At 42.8% G+C, this 21,953-nt stretch overlaps 1 protein-coding gene across 1 annotated transcript in view; it reads left to right on the top strand.

The window, feature by feature from the left end:
- Positions 1-21,953, top strand: part of KIF6 (kinesin family member 6) — a 177,621-nt gene that overhangs the window by 75,951 nt on the left and 79,717 nt on the right. The window contains exon 13 of the mRNA XM_056852795.1: positions 310-492. Within this exon, the coding sequence (XP_056708773.1) occupies positions 310-492 (183 nt within the window). The remainder of the gene's footprint in view (positions 1-309; positions 493-21,953) is intronic.

The following is a 21,953-nucleotide window of genomic DNA, read 5'->3' as shown; positions in this document are numbered from 1 at the left end:
TAGGCAAGTAGTTGATGTGAAAGACCTCTGCCTGAGATCCTGGAGAGCCGCTGCCTGTCTGAGTAGACAATACTGACTTTGATGGACCAAGGGTCAGATTCAGTATGAGGCAGCTTCATGTGTTCATGCTGCCTCCTGTTAGGGTCTAAGTTAGTAAATAAATAATTATTGATAAAAAATGAATAGTCATTCTTTCTGTTCTATATTCTTTCTGTTCTCCAGACCTGGAGGGGAGGGGTTGCTGTAGTGTTTGTAGTACTAGATTAGATCTCAAAAACCAGCTCATATTTTTCTTATAATGAATTTTAGATATTTTAATAAATATGTTAAAGAAGGAAAAAAAGAAAGCCCAAGATGCCCTTCTTCAGCTCAGTTCTTCTTCAAGAGAGCTCCCAACCTCAGAAAGTTCTCTTCTTCCAAAAAAAGTAGAAAATGAACACATGTTACCTGTCTCTTCGGAAGCTAAATCTGGTTTTCTTCTCAGGAACAAAGGTTAGTCCTTTTAGTAAGATCCACAAATATGGAATTGTCACATTGTGTCTTTTGATGTGCCATATTTAAGTCTGAAAGAGGACATGGGTCGGAAGTAGGATTTCTATATCAGCGCTTGTACAGAGTGTTAGGCTATTTTGGTTTATCTTAATAAAAGATATTGCATGGCTTGGAGGGGGGCTTCTGCTCTATTGTTTCTGGTTCATACATACAATAAGCTTAGTAACAGCCACCAGCTGTCTCAGTGTCTGATCTTTACACTGAGAAACATAGATTCAGCATCCTCTGTAGAAAATGTAGCTGAGAAACTATTGTCAGTGACCAAAAATTATGCTCAATACATGGCTTATATAGCATAAATATACTGTATTTTCTGGCGTATAAGACTACTTTTTAACCCAGGAAAATCTTCTCAAAAGTCAGGGGTCGTCTTATACGCCGGGTGTCATCTTATACGCCGGATGCTGAATTCCGAGCCGGACTGGAGAATCTCCCTGGGGAGCCGCCTCCGCTCTGTCCATGTCCCCGGGGGTTGAGCCGCCCCAGGAGGACCGGTGGCTGGCCCCAGGCCGCGGACTCGGGTTGGGCCACTCCAGGAGGTCTGGGGGCGGCCGCGGGGTTGGGGCGCAGTCCTGAGGGCCGACCCTAGGCCGCGGACTCGGGACAATCCCAAACTCTAAATTTTAACTGTAAAAATGGGGGGGTCGTCTTATACGCCCAGTCGTCTTGTACGCCGGAAAATACGGTATCCAAAAATCAGCCGGCGGCTTGCGTTTGCAAAGTGGTTTAAGTTTTTCTTCTTTTGTTTATTCAGAGTGTAGGAAAGAAACATTATTTTGCTTTGCATTTTTGGTAACTTATGGTTTAAGCCACAGCATTGTCAAGGTGCTTGTGCTTAAGAAGAAATCCAGTTTTTCCATCAGAAGATGGGCTTTACCTAGGGTTGCCAACTGCCAGGTAGTAGCAGTTGGCAACCCTAATTCAACTGATCTCCAACCGATAGAGATCAAATCACCTGGAGAAAAATGGCCGCTTTGGCAATTGAACTCTATGGCATTGAAGTCCCTCCCCTCCCCAAACCCCGCCCTCTTCAGGCTCCGCCCCAAAATCTCCCGCCGGTTGAGAAGAGGGACCTGGCAACCCCAGCTTTACCTTAAATATACTGTTGAGTAAAGGCTGTTAGAAAAGAAATCTTATCTTATACTGAGATTTATTGAAATCTTGAAACAAATAGTGTATGCCCCATTCAAACACATTACTTTAAAGAATTTTGTTTACTATATTTACCCTACTTTTCAACCAAGCAATTGGCTTCCAAAGCAGCTTACAGTACTTAAAAAGAAATGAAAGGCCAAATTGAAATATCGTTTTAGTGAAGTCTCACTAAAACAGAGGCGGTCCTTTTTATCATTTCTGGGTTTTAAACCCCCCAAAAATATATGTATTTTTTTAGATGTTACATTTTGCAGCAAGCCTGGAGTGTTTTTCAGATTTGTAGAAAAATCTGCCTCGCATGTTCACAGCTCCAGTTACCGGATTTAAATTTTCTCATATTTGGCCAACTTTGCTATTAGTATATAGATATTAATTTAATGATAAGCACCAAATATGGCATCCATGTGTCATAAGTTTTTTAAATCTATATCCTTTTTGGGCCCATGATCATCATAGAAAAGTATTTCCATTTATTGTGGATTAGGACTAGAACTAGCAAGACCCAGGATTGAATCCCCTTTTATCCATTTTTAAAAAAAGATTATCTTGGGCTAATTATTCTGTTTTAGCCTAATCTACCTTATAGATTGGTGGGAAGAGCCAGCGTGGTGTAGTGGTTACAGTGCTGGACTAGATCCTGGATGACCCAGCTTCAAATCCTCACTCTGCTACGGAAGCTTGCTGGGTGACCTTGAGCTAGTTATTCTGTTTTAGCCCAACCTACCTTGCAGAGTAGTTGTTATAAGGATAAAATGAACAAAAGGAGAACAATGTTGTAAGCTCCTTTGGGTCCCCATTGTGGGGGAAATTGCTGAGTACAAATATTTAAATAGATAAGGATACAGTGGAGGCAGGGAGAACAGTGTTTGTTGCCTTTGCTCCTTGGTAAAAATAGAATACTAGTTTATACCATTATGACAACTATAGGTAACAATGGCTGCAATCCTAAGAAAGCTTTCCTTATCCCCACTGAATAAAATAGGACCAAGTAGACTTGTTTAGGAGTGTTCCCAATATGGATCAAATTTATATGCTCTTGCTATACATTTCCAATTACTTGGTGCTGCATCTGTAGTCGGTGATATGATGTATCAAGGGCAGTTATCCAGTCTATAGGAACTAACATATTTTCTAGTATAATCCAATCAGACACTGGGATATTTATTCCAATACTGATGTTTTCTATCATAATAGATGGCAAATTTGGGATAAAATCAAATTTAATTGTTACCGTATATACCCATGTATAAGCCAACCCGCGTATAAGCCGAGGTGCCTAATTTCTCCCCAAAAATGGGGAAAAATTAGGCACCCGCGTATAAGCCGAGGGTCGGCTTATAACCCCTCCCCCCCCGCAGGCTTACCTGACAGGGCTCCCAGGAAGGCGGTGGTGGTGGCGGCGGGCCCCCCACAGGAGGCTTCCAGGGCGGGTGGGTGGGCGGGCGGGGGGGGGAGCCAGGCGCGCTCGGCAGCCGGCTTTTCCCACCCCTTCCAGGGCGGGGGGGGGGGAGCCAGGCGTGCTCGGCAGCCGGCTTCCCCCACCCCTTCCAGGGCAGAGGGAGCCAGGCGCGCTCGGCAGCCGGCTTCCCCCACCCCTTCCAGGGCGGAGGGAGCCAGGCGCGCTCCGCAGCCGGCTTCCCCCAGCCCTTCCAGGGCGGGGGGGGGGGGGGGAGCCAGGCGCGATCGGCGGCGGCAGCCACGCGGCTTTGCAGCGGCCGCAGGAGGCCCTCACAGGGCGCTCCTGGCCAGGGGAAGCTGCAGGGCCCGGCAGCGGTGGCGGCGGCGATGGCGGCGGCAGTAAGTTGCTCCCTCCCTCCTCCTCCCTCCCCCCTTCCCTACCGTATTGACCCGCGTATAAGCAGAGGCCGGCTTTTTCAGCCCTTTTTTTGGGCTGAAAAACTCGGCTTATACGCGAGTATATACGGTAAATGGAATAAAATTATTTATAATTCACAGGTAAAGCAAACTGAAATTGTATTGAAAGTATCATAGAAGGAAATAATGGTAAAGTTTGATATCTGTGGAAAAATTCCAACAGTATTTATAAATATGTAAATTCTACTTCACATACAAACACATACACACAAAACTAAAATGCCCTTTCTGGTAAAAACATTTGAAGATTTTTCTTTTAAAGTCCGATGAAATTCTTCGTTTACTATAGAGCTTTCTTAATGTACAGCTACTTTAAACAGTATTTAATCCAGATAAGTACTAGGGATGGATTGGAGATGAAAACTTGTCCTTACTTTATTAAAATAACAGGAAAGCCTGCATGTTAAATACTAATCTGAAAAAGACCATATTGTTCTCTTTAAAATAGCAGTGGTCTTTGTGCTTTTATGCTGTTTGAGCATGTGTTCCAAATAGTCACCTGGAATTATTCAGTGCTGTACAAGTCCCCATATGACTCATTTCATCCTTTAACCATTTGAGATTCTCAAAAAGGATTATTTTGAGTGCTGAAAGTAATCTGAGTTGGAAGTTCTCATTCAGACACTCTGCAGTATTAAGATGCTTCTACAATACATTGCATGAGATTTGTGACTCACCATTTGTAAGTAGAGGAGTTGAAAAATAACAGTACCATGCCATTCTCTTATGTTAAAAAGTCACCATTACACATTCATCCCTGAAATGTCCAACTATGAAATATCAGCCAAAAGTTCCCTTTTTTTGAAGTTTCACTAATTGTGTGTGTGTGTAAAGTGCCATCAAGTTGCAGATGACTTACGTCTCCCCCAGCAAGGTGCTTTCAAGGCAAGTGATTAAACAGAGGTGGTTTGTCATTGCCTTCCTCTGCAGAGAGTCAGTGTGGTGTAGTGGTTAAGAGCGGTGGTTTGGAGTGGTGGAGTCTGATCTAGAAAACCAGGTTTGATTCCCCACTCCTACACATGAGCGGTGGACACTCATCTGGTGAACTGGATTTGTTTCCCACTCCGACACATGAAGCCAGCTGTAGCAAGTTACAGCTCTGTTAGGACTCTCTCAGCCCCACCTACTGCACAGGGTGTCTGTTGTGGGGAGGGGAAGGGAAGGTGATTGTAAGATGGTTGGCAGAGAAAGTCGGCATACAAAAACCAACTCTTCTTCTTCTTGGTGGTCTCTCTTCCAAGTGCTGACCCTGCTTAGCTTCCAGGATCTGATGAGAACTGATCTATACCATGCCGCCTTACCCTCCTTCACTAATTTCTAGAATTTTATACATTTATTATAAGGTAGTGTTCCTAAAATAGGATCTGGGGACCTCTGGGGGTCTGCAGGGGTACTGAAGTGGGCACATGATTCCTTTGTAGGGACAGAGGGCAGCACCTTCTTATGCCCATTTGGCTAATGTGAAATCAGTAACTTCTCATTTTTCTAGGAGTGGGGGCAGGGATTTTCTTTCTTTTTTTAAAAAAACTTTTATTGAATTTTTTAGAATACAGAATAAAATGGGATGGGGAAGGGAAAAATGGGGGGAAGAAAATTAGGTTTCTGTGCCCAGATTTGAACAGTACATTTATAAAATGTCTCAAGAATTATTTAAATTAAATAAAAAGGGATTTTCTGTCACATGGGAAGGAATCAAGTTCCCCCTCTGTTGAAGGCTGGGAACTCAGAGATCCATCACCACTTACATTCATCTAGCTTCTAGATTACCTCAGACCACTAGCCAGAAAATGCACTGATTCATTGCTTAGAACTGATAGCTCAGTCCTAGGAACTATAATTGGCTGATTAGTATTAAGGAAGTATAGTGCTAACAAAGTTACAATCGTTACTTCAGCTATAAAATAGAACAGATTTTCACTATGTTTTCCAGTGCAAAAGATTTCACCATAGAAATAGATGCAATTGACCTTTAAAGTTCAGGTTTTGTGTGGTGCTGGACATTTTCTCTTTCTATAAGTAGCTCTGAAAGTTTTTCTAGATCCCTTTCTGCTCATCTTCAGATGGGCTTTTAAGGTATGACACTGTGACTGTATAGAACAGCTACTCTTTGAGACCTGGCCTTGTAGGCCACATACAAAGGCAGACTTCATGGTCTTAATCACAAGAAGTGCAAAATGGCTGGAGTAAGTGTGCTTATTATCACAGTATGATTAATTTTAAATTAATATAATACAGATTGTTTCTAGTAACACATCAATAGCTCACACAGGCCTGTCCTAGTTAATCAGCAGCCAAACAGCTGTACAGTGCCAACTTTATATGTTTGTATTTATTGTATTTACAAGGGTTATATCCAACATTTCAGCCCAATCAGAGCCCCAAGTGCCTAAAAACTAAAACAGAGCAGTATAAAAACCAAAACTAAAAACAGAAAAATGACAATTAAAAACATAGGGCAGGAAAGAGGGATTATTGAGGATGCCAGATGAACTAAAAAGTCTTCACCCACTAGTGGAAGGCAGTGATAGAAGGGGATGGGTGAATTTCCCTGGGGAGGAAGTTCCATAGTCTTGGTGCCACAACTGATAAGGTCCTCCCTGGGGTTGCCAGGGGCAATTGAAGTACTCAGAAGGTGGTCAATTTAACAGTTCTGTGCCTTTGATGTTCTTGTGCTCAAGAATAGTGACTTGAAGGTCAGCAGAAGAACATGCCAGGACATTTAAATGTTCTTCCAGAGTGGTTTAATGTTTTTCATTTGGATGACAGCCTAAAATAGTTCAGCACATTGTGGTGTGGTGACTAGAACACTGGATTTTGACTGGAACGATCAAGAGTCAAATCCCTTCCCAGCTCCAAAATTTACTGGGTGACCTTGTCACTATCTCTCAGCCTAGCCCACTTCATAGGTTTGCTGTGAAGATAAAATGGGGGCTAGAGAACTCATGTACACCACCCTGAATTCTTCTGAAAATAGATAGGATCTAAATACAGCTTTGGAGCTGTATTGATTTATGGTGTACTGACTGTTGAGTTCTGTGGAGTATTATTTGTTGGGTTTTGGGTTCATGTTGGGTGCACCTATATTTTTTTTAGTTACAGCTGAATATTTGTATATCACAGAAGCCACTTTGTTTTTCAGATAAAATAAAATGCAAGAAGCCAATATAACCTCATTCTAATACTTCACTTAGCTGAGGCCATGTGACTAACACTTAAGTTTATCTGTTCTGGTCATTATATTGGGCTTTTAGAGGGTTCTCGTCTAACAACCTGGTGTAATTTGAGATCATCTCACACTTTATTACTAGGGTCTTTTATACATGAGCACTTTGACTTACTTTCTCCGCCAGTCCGACTCGGTTTTCATTGGGGTTATGTTTGAGTTTTCCGTCCCTTAGAGATGACCTCATGCCCAGCCCGCGCAATGTCTGGGTCTTCCTGATCCTGTTGTAATGTGATTCTTTGATCTCCCCTGAGATCAGCCCGGGTCAAATTGTCCCCATTTACATGCATAAGCCAAAGCGCAAGAGAGGGGAGCTGGGAAGGGGCTGACATTTTTCTCACAGTAAGCACTACAGCAAATTACAAAGCAGTGTTTTCAAGGGGTGAGGACTCAGATGCTTCTGGATTTTTGCTGGTGATTCTACAGTACTCCGGAAACCCCAGGACACTCTCCAGGGCAAACAACCACATGCATAGCATTTGAAGGATTTTGAACAGAAACGTGTGGGTCAAGAGAACCCCAGGTAAAACTCCAATGCATAAAAGACCTAGGAGGTGTTTTGGACTGATAAAAGAAATACCTTGTGTTTGAGCCAGTAATACAAACTCCCATGTAGAGCCATTTGTGTCATATTAGAAATTGAACGGTTTTCTGATGTACATATTTTTCATAATTCATGTACTTTATGATACCAGTTAAAGTGCAGTAGAGATTTTCCATACGTTAACAATTTATGATTGTAATATCTATGTTTTCATTTAATAATAGCATATGCTATTAAAAATACGATCCAGTTGTAATAACCAATATAAAACTGAGTTGTTTATGAAACATCAACTTTTTTTTTTAATAGTGTTACTTAGGGTAAGATTGATATAAATACTCATTACTTGCCATAGGTAAGCCATTTTTGTTCTGCACCATTCAATTTGATCATTCCACTCCCTGTCCTGAATCTAAATTCACTTATGCTTTTTAAAAGATTATATGGAAAAAGAAGAAGAGTTGGTTTTTATATGCCAACTTTCTCTACCAGTTAAGGGAGACTCATACCGGCTTATAACCACCTTCCCCTCCCCACAACAGACACCCTGTGAGGTAGTGGGGCTGAGAGAGTCCTAACAGAGCTGTAACTTGCCCAAGGTCACCCAGCTTAACCACTACACCACTCTGGCTCTCAGGGAAATCTTCATGGTAGGTACCGTAGTTATTGTTGATCCTTGGTTTTGGAAAGTGTGGAGAATCAAAGGCTTTCTGAACATGTACTTTCAACCTAAGCTTCTTTGCCTCCTGCCCAGGTCTCCTTGACCCTAGAAATCAAAACCTTTACAAACCAAAAATCACAACCAGCTGTAATTTCAGATTCCCAGAACACCATTTCTTAATTTAAGTCACCATGCTTTCATTCTTACTCTGTCACAACTAGGTTTTGCAAGATCAGGATCCATATCTGATCCATGAAAGGGATGTATTTATTTATGCAGATGTTCATTTATTTATTTCTATTCCCTCTCATATTGCACTTTTAATTATTTTTATGACACCTGGCATTTAATTTTAGTGTAAATTAGGGTGGGTCATACGAATCCATTAAAATTACTGTGAAATTGAATTGTCTTCTTATTTCTCAGAGATGTCTATTTTAATATCTTGCATTTACACAGAGATAAAAGTGGCTGCTTGCTGTCTTTAGTCTGCCCTGCACACTATTGGCAACATTTGCAAAACTCACAGCTCATTACAAACATAAACTTGTAAAGATTATTAGATTTGAAATGCCTCAGTACTGTATCTGTGTCAAGCAAGTGAAACTTGACTGTTTTGACTGGATAGAAAAGAAATCTAATGATTTTTTTTCCTTTCAAGGTGATCTGTTACAGCTTTAATTTCTGTTGTTTTCTTCCTTGATTAATTCTCCTTGGTATCTTTCTTATCTATTTCCAAATGACTCATAAAAAGAGTGTGGGCAAAGCAGGGAGAATACAGTCAGCTCATCATTTGATGGCAACAACTCTTCCTGGAATGAAGAGCTGAAAACATTGAAAGCAAGCTTCTCCAGATGGGTCAAATGTGTTATTCTAGAATCCGGGAAGAAAGCTGGAAAAACATGACCTTCAAGTCTCAGAACACATTTAGTGAGATCTGACTGCACATCTTGATCAGAAATAAATATACTGAGGAGGTCTGCAAAGTGGCCAACACAAACCTCTCCAATTTTCATAAAACACTAAATGCAGACCACCTATCTTTATCATCTGTTGACTTTGGCCACTGAATTTTATTATCTGCCACAGATTTTAAAAATAATTAAACTCTTTCCTTTCTCCTCCGTTCTCTCTTTCACTTCTTCCAATGAATAAATAATCTGAATTAGTGAGTCTTCTGGGAACAGATTTGGTTCCTTGTTCGCTATTACATGGGGAAATTAGTACAAAGTTACAGAGATTGCCTATTGCTTGTACTGAATCACATACCGAGAACTCCCTGTGTTCACAGACTCTAGGAACAAAAGGTTTCCCTGCTGCAATGGAGCTATAATTTTTAAAGAATGGGTGGTTTATTTTTTCATCGCAAATATTGATCATACAAAAGACTAATTTTTCCTTGGCTCCTCCCCAGTTCATCGTTGTGGCTTCTGTGCAGTCCCACGTGGGAAGTGCACATGCGCAGGCCAGCTGCGGAGAACAGACTAGAAAGCTTCGAGAAGCAATTGCTCCGAAGGAGTGCTCCTCCCCTCCATCTCACGTTGGAGCCAACGGCCCTTCCTGCCCAATTGGACACATGACAGAGGGATGGAGGAGGACACTTCCCTCAGCTCTTTTGTTTGTTTGTTTCCCTGGAAGGAGGATGCATTGTAGCTTTGCTTGTGCCTTTCTTTGCCTCTGAGGTGATTTTTTTCTTTTTTAAATTTTTCTTCATTCCGTCAATGGTGTTCAAAAAGTGCCAACAGTGTGGCACTAAGATGGCTTCCAACGATGAGCATGCCAAATGCCTTTTGTGCCTCAGCAAGGGACATGTAATGTCCACTTGCCAGGCCTCTGGGCTTTTTACCCCTAAGGCCGGGCAGGGGAGGGCCTCAAGGCTGAGGGCCTCTTTCTGGGAAAAATTCCTAAAGATCCCTGAGAAAGCCGAAGAGCAGGTCAGATGACCCTGCTCCCCATTGGTGTCTTCAGTCCATCCTCCTCCATTGAAGCCTGGTCAGGAGCAAGCAGCCGCTAGCCACTGGGCTGCTTCAGAGCCACCCGCCAAAAAGGCTAAAAAGAAGACAAAACACAGGCTTGCGGCTAAGCCCCTTTTGAAGGGCAAAAAGCCTTGAAGTCTACTGGGTCTTCCAGTTGGCATGATTCCAGTACCCCCTCACCCAATGATTGTCAGGGTTGTGTGGCTTCGCCACAAAGTGCCCCTTTGAATTTGCCTCATAGATCACCGACGTTGCAGTCTCTGCGCCGACAATTGCAGTGGACTTGACATTTTTCTCAGTCTCCGAAGGGAGTAGCCTGGCAGTTCCAACTGCCTCGGCATCGGTGTTCATTTCCTTGGTGCTCATCACCATCCCCTTGCCGTAAGTCTCAGTCTTGTCAGCACCGACCTCCATTTCCTCGGCGCTGATCGTCCTCCCTGCAATTCTGGTCTTCGGCACCATTTGCCTTCACCTCAATGCCAGTCTTCTCCAATGGGTCAGTCAGATCGGAGACATGCCTCTGAATCACTTTCTATCTGGGGTTGAAGCCCTACACATTGACGTCGAGACATCATTGGAGACATAAGCCTCACACTCCATCTCCGTCAGTGCCCAACTGTGCTGCCCTCCAATGTTCCACCCACCTTGTGGCTGCTGTGACCACCATTGGACCACCATCTGACGCGAGATGGGGGGAGGAGAGGGAGTGCTCCTTCGCAGCAGATCCTTCTTGAAGCTTTCTAGTCTGTTTTCTGCGGCCAGCCTGCACAAGCGTAGTTCCCACGTGAGCCTGAACAGAAGACAACTCAATGAACAACAGTTAAGCGTAAGTGCAACACTGTTTTCGGTTGAGTGGCAGTAGCTGGCATGACTGAGCCAACTCAAGTCATGTGCAAGTCCAGTTGAAGGGCAGTAAGGAGAGGGAAGGGAACATTGGCCACCATGTACCAAATACTAAAATACCCATAGTCAAGAAGCCATTCAGTTGACTATAATTTGATCCATCTTAATTCACACAGATTTAGGGTTGCCAACTTCCAGGTGGTGGCTGGAGATCTCCTGCTATTACAACTGAACTCCAGGCAACAGAGGTCAGTTCCCCTGGAGAAAATGGCTGCTTTGGCAATTGGACTCTATGGCATGGAAGTTCTTCCCCTCTCCAAACACTGCCCTCCTCAGGCTCCACCCCCAAAATCTCCAGGTATTTCCCAATCTGGAGCTGGCAACCCTACACAGATTAGTTTAACCTGTTTGCAAGTGAGGTCAGAGTGGCTAACCAGCTGGAACCCAAGTACTTTTGTTTATATACCCCAGAGCCCCGTGGCGCAGAGTGTTAAGCTGCAGTACTGCAGTCAAAAGTTCTGCTCACGACCTGAGTTCGATTCCAACAGAAGTTGGTTTCAGGTAGCCGGCTCAAGGTTGACTCAGCCTTCCATCCTTCCGAGGTCGGTAAAATGAGTACCCAGCTTGCTGGGGGTAAAGGGAAGACGACTGGGGAAGGCACTGGCAAACCACCCCGCAAACAAAGTCTGCCTTGGAAACGTCGGGATGTGACGTCACCCCATGGGTCAGGAATGACCCGGTGCTTGCACACAGGGGACCTTTACCTTTACTTAATTTAATTAATGCTCAAGAGAAGGGGATATCCAGGATGTTAAAAGCAGAAGTCCTTCCAAACAAGATTTCCATGCACTCATGAAGCCCAGTGCCTGTAGCAGCCCTCAAACTAACTACTGATTATGGGCCTTACTTGAGCTTCTTCCTATGCTCAGTCTTCTTACCCATGCTTTAAATGGCCAGCAGGCAGCTTCTGAAGTGACACTGATAAGCAAATTAGTTGAGTTGACAGAAGTCTGCTGTTCCAACTTCTTCTTTTTTTGGCAGTTGAAGGCCACTGTCTGCTCTTGGGGTCATCTGCTAAAGCTGGAGGGTGAGAAATTCAAAACAGATAAAAGGAAGTATTTTTTTCACACAACGCATAGTTAAATTGTGGAACTCCCTGCCCCAGGATGTGGTGATGGCTGCCAGCTTGGAGGGCTTTAAGAGGGGAGTGGACATATTCATGGAGGAGAGGGGTATTCATGGCTGTTAGTTAGAATGGATACTAGTCATGCTGCATACCTATTCTCTCTAGCATCAGAGGAGCATGCCTATTATTTTGGGTGCGGTGGAACATAGGCAGGATGGTGCTGCTGCACTCGTCTTGTTAGTGGCTTCCTAGAGGCACCTGGTTGGCCACTGTGTGAACAGACTGCTGGACTTGATGGGCCTTGGTCTGATCCAGCAGGGCCTTTCTTATGTTCTCATGGGGTATCATTGCAGAGGCCCCCCAGGCATTGCCCCTTGAGTAGGTTGTAGAAGAGGTATGGACAGCCATGTAAGGATAAAAACATTCATGTGGCATTTGTTGTTGGGAAGGGGATAAGTGAAATTCAGAAAGATAACCCAGTCCATGTATGTATGAGGGGAGGATAAGGCCTTCAGGGAGTTTCTTACCCAGCATTTGCAAGAGAGTGGAGCTGGCCCTCCCCCCAACCTAAATCACGGGGGCAATTTCTTTAATAGGGCAGCAACACCCTTTTCAAGTATATATATTACATACTCAGTTACAGATAGGATACTGCAAATGTTCCCCTCTTTAAATTTGTCAAAAGTATTGCTTTCATAGAGATGAGAATATTGTTTTGATCTTCTTTTGATGCCATTTGACTCTTCTTGCTGCTTCTTTGGCTTCATTTTTACTGGTTGGGGTTTCTTTCTAAAGTGATTCCAGCAAGTTAAGGATCATGTTGTCTACATCTTGACATCACTGGGGCCAAATAAAGTAAGGGAACTCCTTGTGATTCATGCACCGATATCTTTAAGTATTTTTTTATCATGATGAAGAATGATTGCAAAAATCCCTTTCATCTCATTCTCTAGAAACAAATAGCTTCCTGCATCTAGATTTTCTGAAATCCTATATATTTAATGAATATATGTTATAATCCCCCTTTAGCTTTTTAGAATCTGTATTAGTGGCATCTGTCTCATGTAAATTCTTGTTGAAATTTGATATGAAGTCAATGCTAAAAGGAAGAAATGACAGTTTAAAAATTCAACATTGTAAGTACTATCTGGCAGAAATAGTGAGGATGATAAGTCTGTGGGAATGTGGTTAATGACCTAATGTGGCTGGATTTCTTTTCATCAAAAATCACACATTTTTGCCTTGCACAGTATCATAAATAAGCAGTTGAATACTAACAGTATGGAAACGTTAAAAAGTAATAAAGACATAGATGGTAAAAAATAGAGCTAGTGTTTATTAGAATAGATTTAAGAATTGGCTGTCACAATATGATTCTTTAGAATCAATATAAATCAGGATCAGTGTATCTCATTTCCATTCATTTTCTCACAGTTTTTGAACTGAAGGTGCAAATGTTCCTTTCCAGTGTTTCCCCGAGTAGGGGTACAGGCTCTGGATTCCGTGTCAAGGAAGACAGCTTTTCTTTAGGTCTAGCTGACACCACTCAAAGAATGGACCACCTCATGCTGAACTAGAGACTATAGCTAGGGTTGCCAATTGCCCGGTGGTGGCGGGTAAACTACCGCCCATCCACTGGGCTGCCTGCCAGCAGGCTAAGGGCCAGCGGACACTGCAGGCACACACGCGCCGACGGAGCACACGCGTCATTTTTGAGTAAACCCAAAAGTGATGGTGACACTCTAGCATCCTCGGCTAAAACTCTATGGAAACCATAGAGTTTTGGCCAGGATCGCTAGAGCTTCCAGTCACTTCCGGGTTAAACACGCGCTAAGGCCACAGCCCCGTGAAGTTCCCGCCTGTGGAGCTGCAGGGCCTGGCAAGCTTAACTATAGCCCACATTTATTTTTTGTATTTGTGTTCTGCTCAGCTTTTAAAATTAAGTTACTCTATTTTAGCTTCGCCATCAATCCTGTGCTAAGTTAGGCTGAGAGAGAATTGGTCTCTAGTGACACCAAGTAAACACCATGACTGATTACAGATTTGTGAAATCAGCATACTCGCAAAAATATTGCCAAAGATTCCTTATAACAATCCATGACCACTTTATACTGGCTCAAAAGCTTATTGTGACACTGTCCTTGGTCAAGACCATGTTGGCCATGAAGAGCCTCGTGGTGCAGAGTGGTAAGCTGCAGTACTGCAGTCCAAGCTCTGCTCACGATCTCAAGGTCGACTCGGCCTTCCCTCCTTCCGAGGTCAGTAAAATGAGGACCCAGCTTGCTGGGGTAAAGGGAAGATGACTGGGGAAGGCACTGGCAAACCACCCCGCAAACAAAGTCTGCCAAGTAAACGTTGGGATGTGACGTCACCCCATGGATCAGGAATGACCCGGCGCTTGCACAGGGAACCTTTACCTTTTACTTATACCGTACCCAAACACTGACAGTTTGGCACACTGAATCTTAGGATCATGTTATTGTTGGAGTGAGAGCTACTCAGCATGCCTGGACATTGGGGGGCGCTATGTTACTCTTAAGTTTGTAGTTGCTGTTTCTTTAATGAGATGTTGCTGTTTGGCTGAACTTGGGGGCTGCACTCTAACTCCTCCTTCTCCTTTCTCAGCAGCCATTTTTTCTCTCTGCTCTTTCCACATGGTCTGCAAAGGAGGCAGACGTTTCTACAGGTCTCTCCTGCATAAACCATACAATCATACTCGCACTCACATGACGCTGGATTAGCTAGCCACTTCTTTTTTATTGCAATTTACTTTTTGGGAAGACTGAATTTATTGCGCTCAATATCTCGCTTCCATGACTGGGCAAACTCTGCTATATTAACCAAATATAAAATCCCAACAGTTATTAGGTTGTTATAAATTATCTCTTCATAAATTCTGAAGAAACAATTTGGAATTGCATACCACATTCAAGCAACGTTTTTACAAATAGTTCCTCTCTGTTGCTCTGTACCATGCTATACTTTCATCAGCTTGAAATCAATGTTCTGAAGAAATGTTGTAGAACAACAGCATTGAGATTAAGCCAACAGCACATTTCCAAACTCATTCAGAGATGGTGCTTGTCGGGAACACTGGTTTCTAAATTAGATTAAAGCTCCCATTTTAAGCCTTGGAGGATTTGAAATGTTTTTAAAGCTAGATTAATTGCCAAAATCCTCTTTAGCTGCATCAAACTAATAAATTCCTCTGTTCTCTGTAATGGTTTGTACCTAATGGGAATAATCAAGCATGGTTAATGAAATACCATGGATGTTTGTGGAAGATTCATGGAATTTCACAAAATGAGTTGTTCCTACTTCAACCATATTGTCTGTGCAAAGAATATTAATGGAAACATGTTTTTACTAAACTCAAAATTGGGGTTGATCTTCTCGCTAATTCAGTAGTTTTTCCCTATACGATTCAATTTACATAGAGTAAAATTCACTCCTTAATGGAAACCTCATAAAATGTCTATCTAACAGTGAAGCTTCAGAGAAAATTAAATGTCACCAGTTTCCAGACACCCCACAAAACACTAGTTGTATGGCATAAGCTCTGCGTTAGGATTTCCAGACACCCCACAAAACACTGTAGTTGTATGGCATAAGCTCTGCGTTAGGTAATGACAAATCATCTCAGTTTCAGCCATAAATTCACAACTAATTATACCCTCTTAATTTTACTATTATTCTGAACTTGTGCAATATAAGGAGCTTCTCCACAGTTATAGCACTTCACTTATTATTTTGAATGGATGTACACATTCTCATGACCTTTTCTGGCATGATGATATCCCCACCAATTGACTTTATCCTTTTGCTGGAGAGAAGCAGTTTTGGAGTGTTCAAATATCAAAATTACAAGATGTAATATTGTAGTTCAACTAGACTTTTTTTTTTTAAAAAAAAAAACTTGCTGAGTTGCAAATTCAGAATATGATGAAACTGAAAGATTATGTCATTATGCCAGAAACGAAGAGAAAAGTTGGCTTTTGTTTGCCCTAGAATCATCCTGAATCCACATTCAGCTATCATTTGGGAATGTTGTGTGCATTACTTTTTCACGGCAGTAACAGTGTGAATAATGGAATAGAAATAAAAACCTCTCCAGTCTTTCTGACACCACATGTTACATATTCTTTCTAACACACATATTAATTTTGGGAATGGGTTGTAAAGTATTGATAATATGAGATTTCATGTGTGGGAATCCCTTTCATATACTTACGAATATATGGTATTGTGGACACTAAGGAAAGCTGGACTGAGATTTTGGTCATCTGGTTTAGAAGGCCTATTTTCTTATTGCTTTTACTAAATTTGGTACTTTCTTCAGTAGTTTTGTAACCAGATGAAAGGTAATCTTTTGCTTCAAGTCCATCTAGTTTCTGCCAGATTTTGCAAGCCAAATGAGTCATAATAATTATATAGGGGTGAGAGCAAATCATACTTGTTTAAGGATGGGTTGTTTGCAACAGTGTGAATCTAGGATATAAAAGAATTGTCTAGAGCATTTGGAATCCATTTACTTTGGACAGCACACCGAAGATTAATCATTCCTTCAAGGGAAAAGGTGACTGCCATCCAAACAAAGTAAAAATAGTTAAAGGGAACTGAAGAAATTGTTGAGAACTTTTGAACAGCTGACAGAAACAAATACCAGAAGGAAAAAGTAGCTGCAAGTTGTAAAAAGAACTAACTACACTGTTGTTTTACAAAATATAATCGTTAGCAACATTAAGGCATCTCAGATGGTTCTAAGCTTTGACGCCAATTTTGGGCTGCAGCTTCCTTAAACCCACTTTGGCCCTATGTATGAAAGGATTTCCTGCACTCTTTTGTGTCTGTGAGAAGTGGGGAGGAGCTTGAGGCTCAGTGGTAGAGCATCAGCTCGGCATGCGGAAGGTCCCAGGTTCAATCCCCATTATCTCCAGTTAAAGGGACTAGGCAAGTAGGTGATGTGAAAGACCTCTGCCTGAGACCTTGGAGAGCCACTGCCGGTCTGAGTAAACAGTACTGACTTTGATGGACCAAGGGTCTGATTCAGTATAAGGCAGCTTCAAGTGTTCATATGAATACCTCTACATGCTTCCAGATACTTTAATGTCCGAGCATTAGATTAAAATAAAGTGTTTCTTCAGGTTGACAGACATTAAAGTCCATTAATGGTAGAGTCTTGGTAAATTACAACTGTTGTTCATGAGCAGCCAAGCTGTTGCTTACTGAGACGCTGACTGAAGTATCAGTGAAGTTCCTGCTACAAATTCCAGACTGCAAAGACCTGTTAAGATATTTGTTTAAACAGCTGAAGGTACATTTTGTTTCCTTCCTTTATTCCTGCTGTCACTCAGCATTTTCCGTATCTCCTCCTGTGAATTTTCCTGCAACAGTAGTGTCTTCTGTAAATTGCTTTCCCTGCTGCTGTCAGCTCTGGTTTATCCACTGAACTGTTTCTTTTTATTTCTTGAAAATATAGGTTTTACTTTTAGAGAATTTCGGAGAAAACAGATGACACAAAAGAAATTGTGACAGGAAAAATTGGAATTTAAAACCAAACCCAAATATATATTTATAACAACTTATTTTTCTTCTGTTGACTTGAAATGTCTTTGAAAATGAAGCATGCCTTTTTGTGTGTGGTTTATGGTGTCACCAGCAACAGTGTTGGAGTAGCTCTTTCCTCACCAAAAGCACATGCAGATTCATTCCACTGTCCTTGCACAATAATTTTCCATACCCTTAAACCCAGCTGTCATGATTTCATTGACACAAGCAGCCATTTTAAGTATATAATTGCAAAAAAGAGAAAAAATTGCATTGCATATTACCATTCTTTAAGAGCAGCATTTCTTACTGAAATTTTAGCTTATTTATTATGAAATTTTGAACTTTTTCTATTTTTCATTCTTCACTTCAGCACCACTACTTTAATATAGTGAATAAGACAGCAAGTACACACTGAGAGCCAGTGTGGCGTAGTAGTTAAGAGCAGTGGACTCTTACCTGGAGAACCAGGTGTAATTCCCTACTCCTCCACATGCAGCCTGCTGGGTGACCTTGGGCACTATAGTCACAGTTCTCTCAGAACACTCTCAGCCCCACCTACCTCACAAGGTGACTGTTGTGGGGAAAGGATGGGATTGTGATTGTAAGCTGCTTTCAGAATCCTTAAGAGAAAAGCGGGATATAAAAACCAACGCTTCTTCTACAGTATTTCTTTAAATTATATTAAATTGCATTCTCGGGGGGGCGGGCGGGAGAAAGGTTTAGATTGCTGATATCTTTCTCTTCCAACTCAGAGCCTTCTGGGGGTATTATTATACTGAAATCTGCATCACCATAAAGTATGCCATCTGCCAGGGCCTGGAAGGTTGCCAGGTAGGAAGTGCAAGTGGGGCTCCTGGTTGGCCTGGTGAAGAGAAAAATGTCTAAATAGTGTATAATGTGTGTGGGGGGGTGGGGGGGCTTAGTGTGGTCCTTAACTGTCCATTCCAGAAAGATGTGCAAGGTTTCAAAAGCTGCACAGGCCACAGAGCAGCCCATGGGCATAGCCTTGTTCATGTACTATAGGCCATTCAACATGAAATCCAACAAGCAAAAATCATTAGGAGCTGGAAGGCCATTTGAATATCACATTTAGCCATCAGGGCCCCAGGAATGGACCAAGCTGAAGGCATGATCAAAGGAGGCGTAACAGACCTAGCAGAACTCTTGGGGGATGGCCTCATTGCCTGAAGAGCCCTTGGGGTAGGATAGGTGATGAATGGGTGGAATCACCCATGCAGTTTGAACCAGATGACTTTCCTCTTCCATATACACCATTACTGTGGTCCCGACCACCCATTCAATTTCTTTCGAAAGGCGAACTCGCTCCTGAATGTATGGACTTCCCGGACAATCCTCCTCTGGTCTCATCGGTTCCAGCACACCCACCTTCATGGCCACCTATCTCTTCATCGGTTCCCTGCCATGTTTATCCATTCTTCTGTCCATCTCCTTATCCACAACAGTGGGAAGAGCTACCTAGACCACCTTGCCATTCAGAACCAAGACAAGCTTCATCTAAGGTGTGTGAATGCCCTCCAGTCCCAACATGATGAATACCACCAGTTCAACTCCTCTCTCCAGTTTCCATCTCCAGTTCTAACGAAGAGGAAGTGTCTTCTGGCACCAGTTCCAGTTTCCCAACCAATCCATCCCCAGATGATATTGTAGATGACCATGATCCTGTCTCTCCAAGTGACTTTACTTGGAACAGATGGTCAGAATGGCTCAGTCTCTGGACGTTCAAGTCACCTTTATGGATCTGAGACCAAGGGATAAGATTCTATGGAGATATTATTCAGAGTCACCAGGAAGTACTGCTTTTCCTTTATTAAATGTTGGAATGGACATGTCCAAATCAATCTGGGACAAACCTTCATCCATTCCTACCATGTCCCATAGAGTGGAGAACATGTATAGGGTCCAGCAAGAAGGCTGCCCATTCTTGATTATGCACCCTGGTTAAATTTCAAGCTATAAATGGCACGTTATAAACAGTTGCGCTCCTTCAAATACCACTGTCTAACAGACTTAAGCATATTTTAAAATCCCACTGATTATTGTCAAATTTCAAGTGTGCTTAACTGCATTCCAGATCTCAGTCACTGCAGTTATCTCAATATAGCATAAAATGGTGCATGAGAGAGCAAATACTGTAAGAATTCCAGAACATTGCATTCTAAATTCCCAGTGGATGGCTTTCATGATATACTCTGAAAGCTAAATTTATCACTTCACTCATAGCTGAAAAGATGCAAGGAAAGCATAGACAAGGTTCCCACTGAGCACCTGCTGATAGATAGGGCAGAAAAATAGATGCCCTCAGCCAAAAGGCCTACTCTTACTCATCACTGAATCTTCGGAATGACCATGCACTGCACATCAAATGTTAGGTGCATCACTTTATCACCAATTGTTTTCAAGGCTATTTCTATACAGCTGTTGTAAGGCCTAATGGCTTCAGTGCTCTTTGTGGTCCCTTTTGCATGTCTTAAAATGAGAGTTCTACAGAACTCGTTTATCAGTATATTCAGTGCTGTATATCATTCTCAAAATCAGCGGTTCTCAGTACCCTGAAGGGTCATAAGGCTCTTATCCTGGTGGACCCTGGACATTAATTTGTTCAGGGGAGTCCCTTTTGGTTTTCCTTCCCCTGAGATTATGGTTACCACAGATGCATCTTTGGAGGGTTGGGGGGCTCGCTGCCATAATCTCACAGTGAGGGATACATGGCTCCATAATGAGAACGAAGAGCCACCCATTATGTCCTTAATTATTTTGCAGCTATCCTCTGTGGAAAAGTGGTCCAGATGCAAATGGACAATACAACTGCAACATTTTATGTAAACAAGCAAGGAGGCACAATATCCGTCCCTCTTTTCACAGAGGCTACTACAATTTGGGAATGGGTCATACAACACCCCATGTTTTTGCATTCAATTCACCTAGCTGGGTTGGACAATACCGCGGCAGATTTATTCAGCAGACTTGGAACCCCTACCCATGAATGGTTGATAGGCCGGGAATATATTTCCCCTATCTTTACATAATGGGGTAATCTTACAGTGGACCTTTCTGCCACATCCCTCAATGCAAAGGCCCTGCTGTTTTACTCAAGGGCTGGCATCGACCTCCTTTCTTTGGGGGAACACATTCCAGATACCTTGGGTGGGCACACTCTTTTATGCCCCCCCTTTTACATTGTAACAGTAGGGGTGTGTCTCATACAGTAGGCTGCCTCTGAATGCTAATGTCATAATAAAATGTTTTTGTTGCTATGCAGCTATTTTTCTGTAATTTGTCACAAGCAGGTAGTCTAAAAATAAAATACTGAGAGGGAAAGAGGCAGCGTATTTTTAGTAAGCGTGCTTTTATTATAAATTGAACAACATAGCATATGATTTATACTTTGCCAGGATCTATGGGAAATGTGTGATTTCTGGCACAAATGAAAAATGAATCCTTTTTTTTATTTAGATGTGGTGGCACCAATGGGTGGGGCTCACAAAGTTCTTGTGGCTTTGACTGCAGATTTCACTTGGTATCCACTCCCATTAGCCTCTGCCAAGCCTGCAGTGCTTCAGCTCAGCTCAATTTTTTTCTCTGTACCTACTAATTTTGGGGTTTTCTTTTTTATTTTCTATTGTCACAAATATCAAATCACAACACAAATTTACAGCAACATATTTTTTAAAAAATCCAACCTGTCAGCCACACTAAGCTACAATGGCATGTAATAATAAAGAGACAGAAGGCCATTTGTAACTGTCATACTTATATGTTTTTTTAAAATGTCTACTGATGCTGCCTCCTAAGGAAGTTTCAGCCTGGCCGAAACCTCCGCCTGGTGCCAAAAATCGGGAGATACCCCTAAAAGGTGGCGTATCTCAGCCCAAAAGAATGGGGGCGTTTCTGAGCCATAACAGCTCAGGAGGCCGCCTAATGGCGGCCCCGCCCCCCAGTCGGTACCGTTACACCCCGGGAACGCCTCCCGGGACACTGTTACACCCCGGGAATGCCTCCCGGGACACCGTTACACCCCAGGAATGCCTACCGGGACGCCGTTACGCCCCAGGAACACCTCCCAGGACGTCATTATGCACCGGGAATGCCTCCTGGGACGCTGTTATGCCCCGGGAACGCCTCCTGAGTCGCTGCTGCGGCCTTTGCTAGCGTCCGGACGCCAGTGGCAGGCTCCGTTGGCATCTGGGCCAGGCACTGTCGCACCAGCGGCCAGAGACCAACAGCCGGCCCTGCATGCCGGTGCTGGGGCCACAAAGGCTGGCATGCACAACCTGGACACCAGCGCTGTGGGCCCTTGCACTGGCGTAGGCAGTCGCTGGCCTCCAAAGACCTTTGGGTGTGGCCACTGGTGCTTCTCAGGAATGCGCTGTATGTCCTCAAACTCTTAAGGGAAAATAAACAAACCCTACCCTCCTCAGATTCCACCC

The sequence above is a fragment of the Euleptes europaea genome, chromosome 7 (assembly GCF_029931775.1).
Source record: "Euleptes europaea isolate rEulEur1 chromosome 7, rEulEur1.hap1, whole genome shotgun sequence".
NCBI classification, from domain to species: domain Eukaryota; kingdom Metazoa; phylum Chordata; class Lepidosauria; order Squamata; family Sphaerodactylidae; genus Euleptes; species Euleptes europaea.
This window is presented reverse-complemented; position numbering and strand designations above follow the sequence as displayed.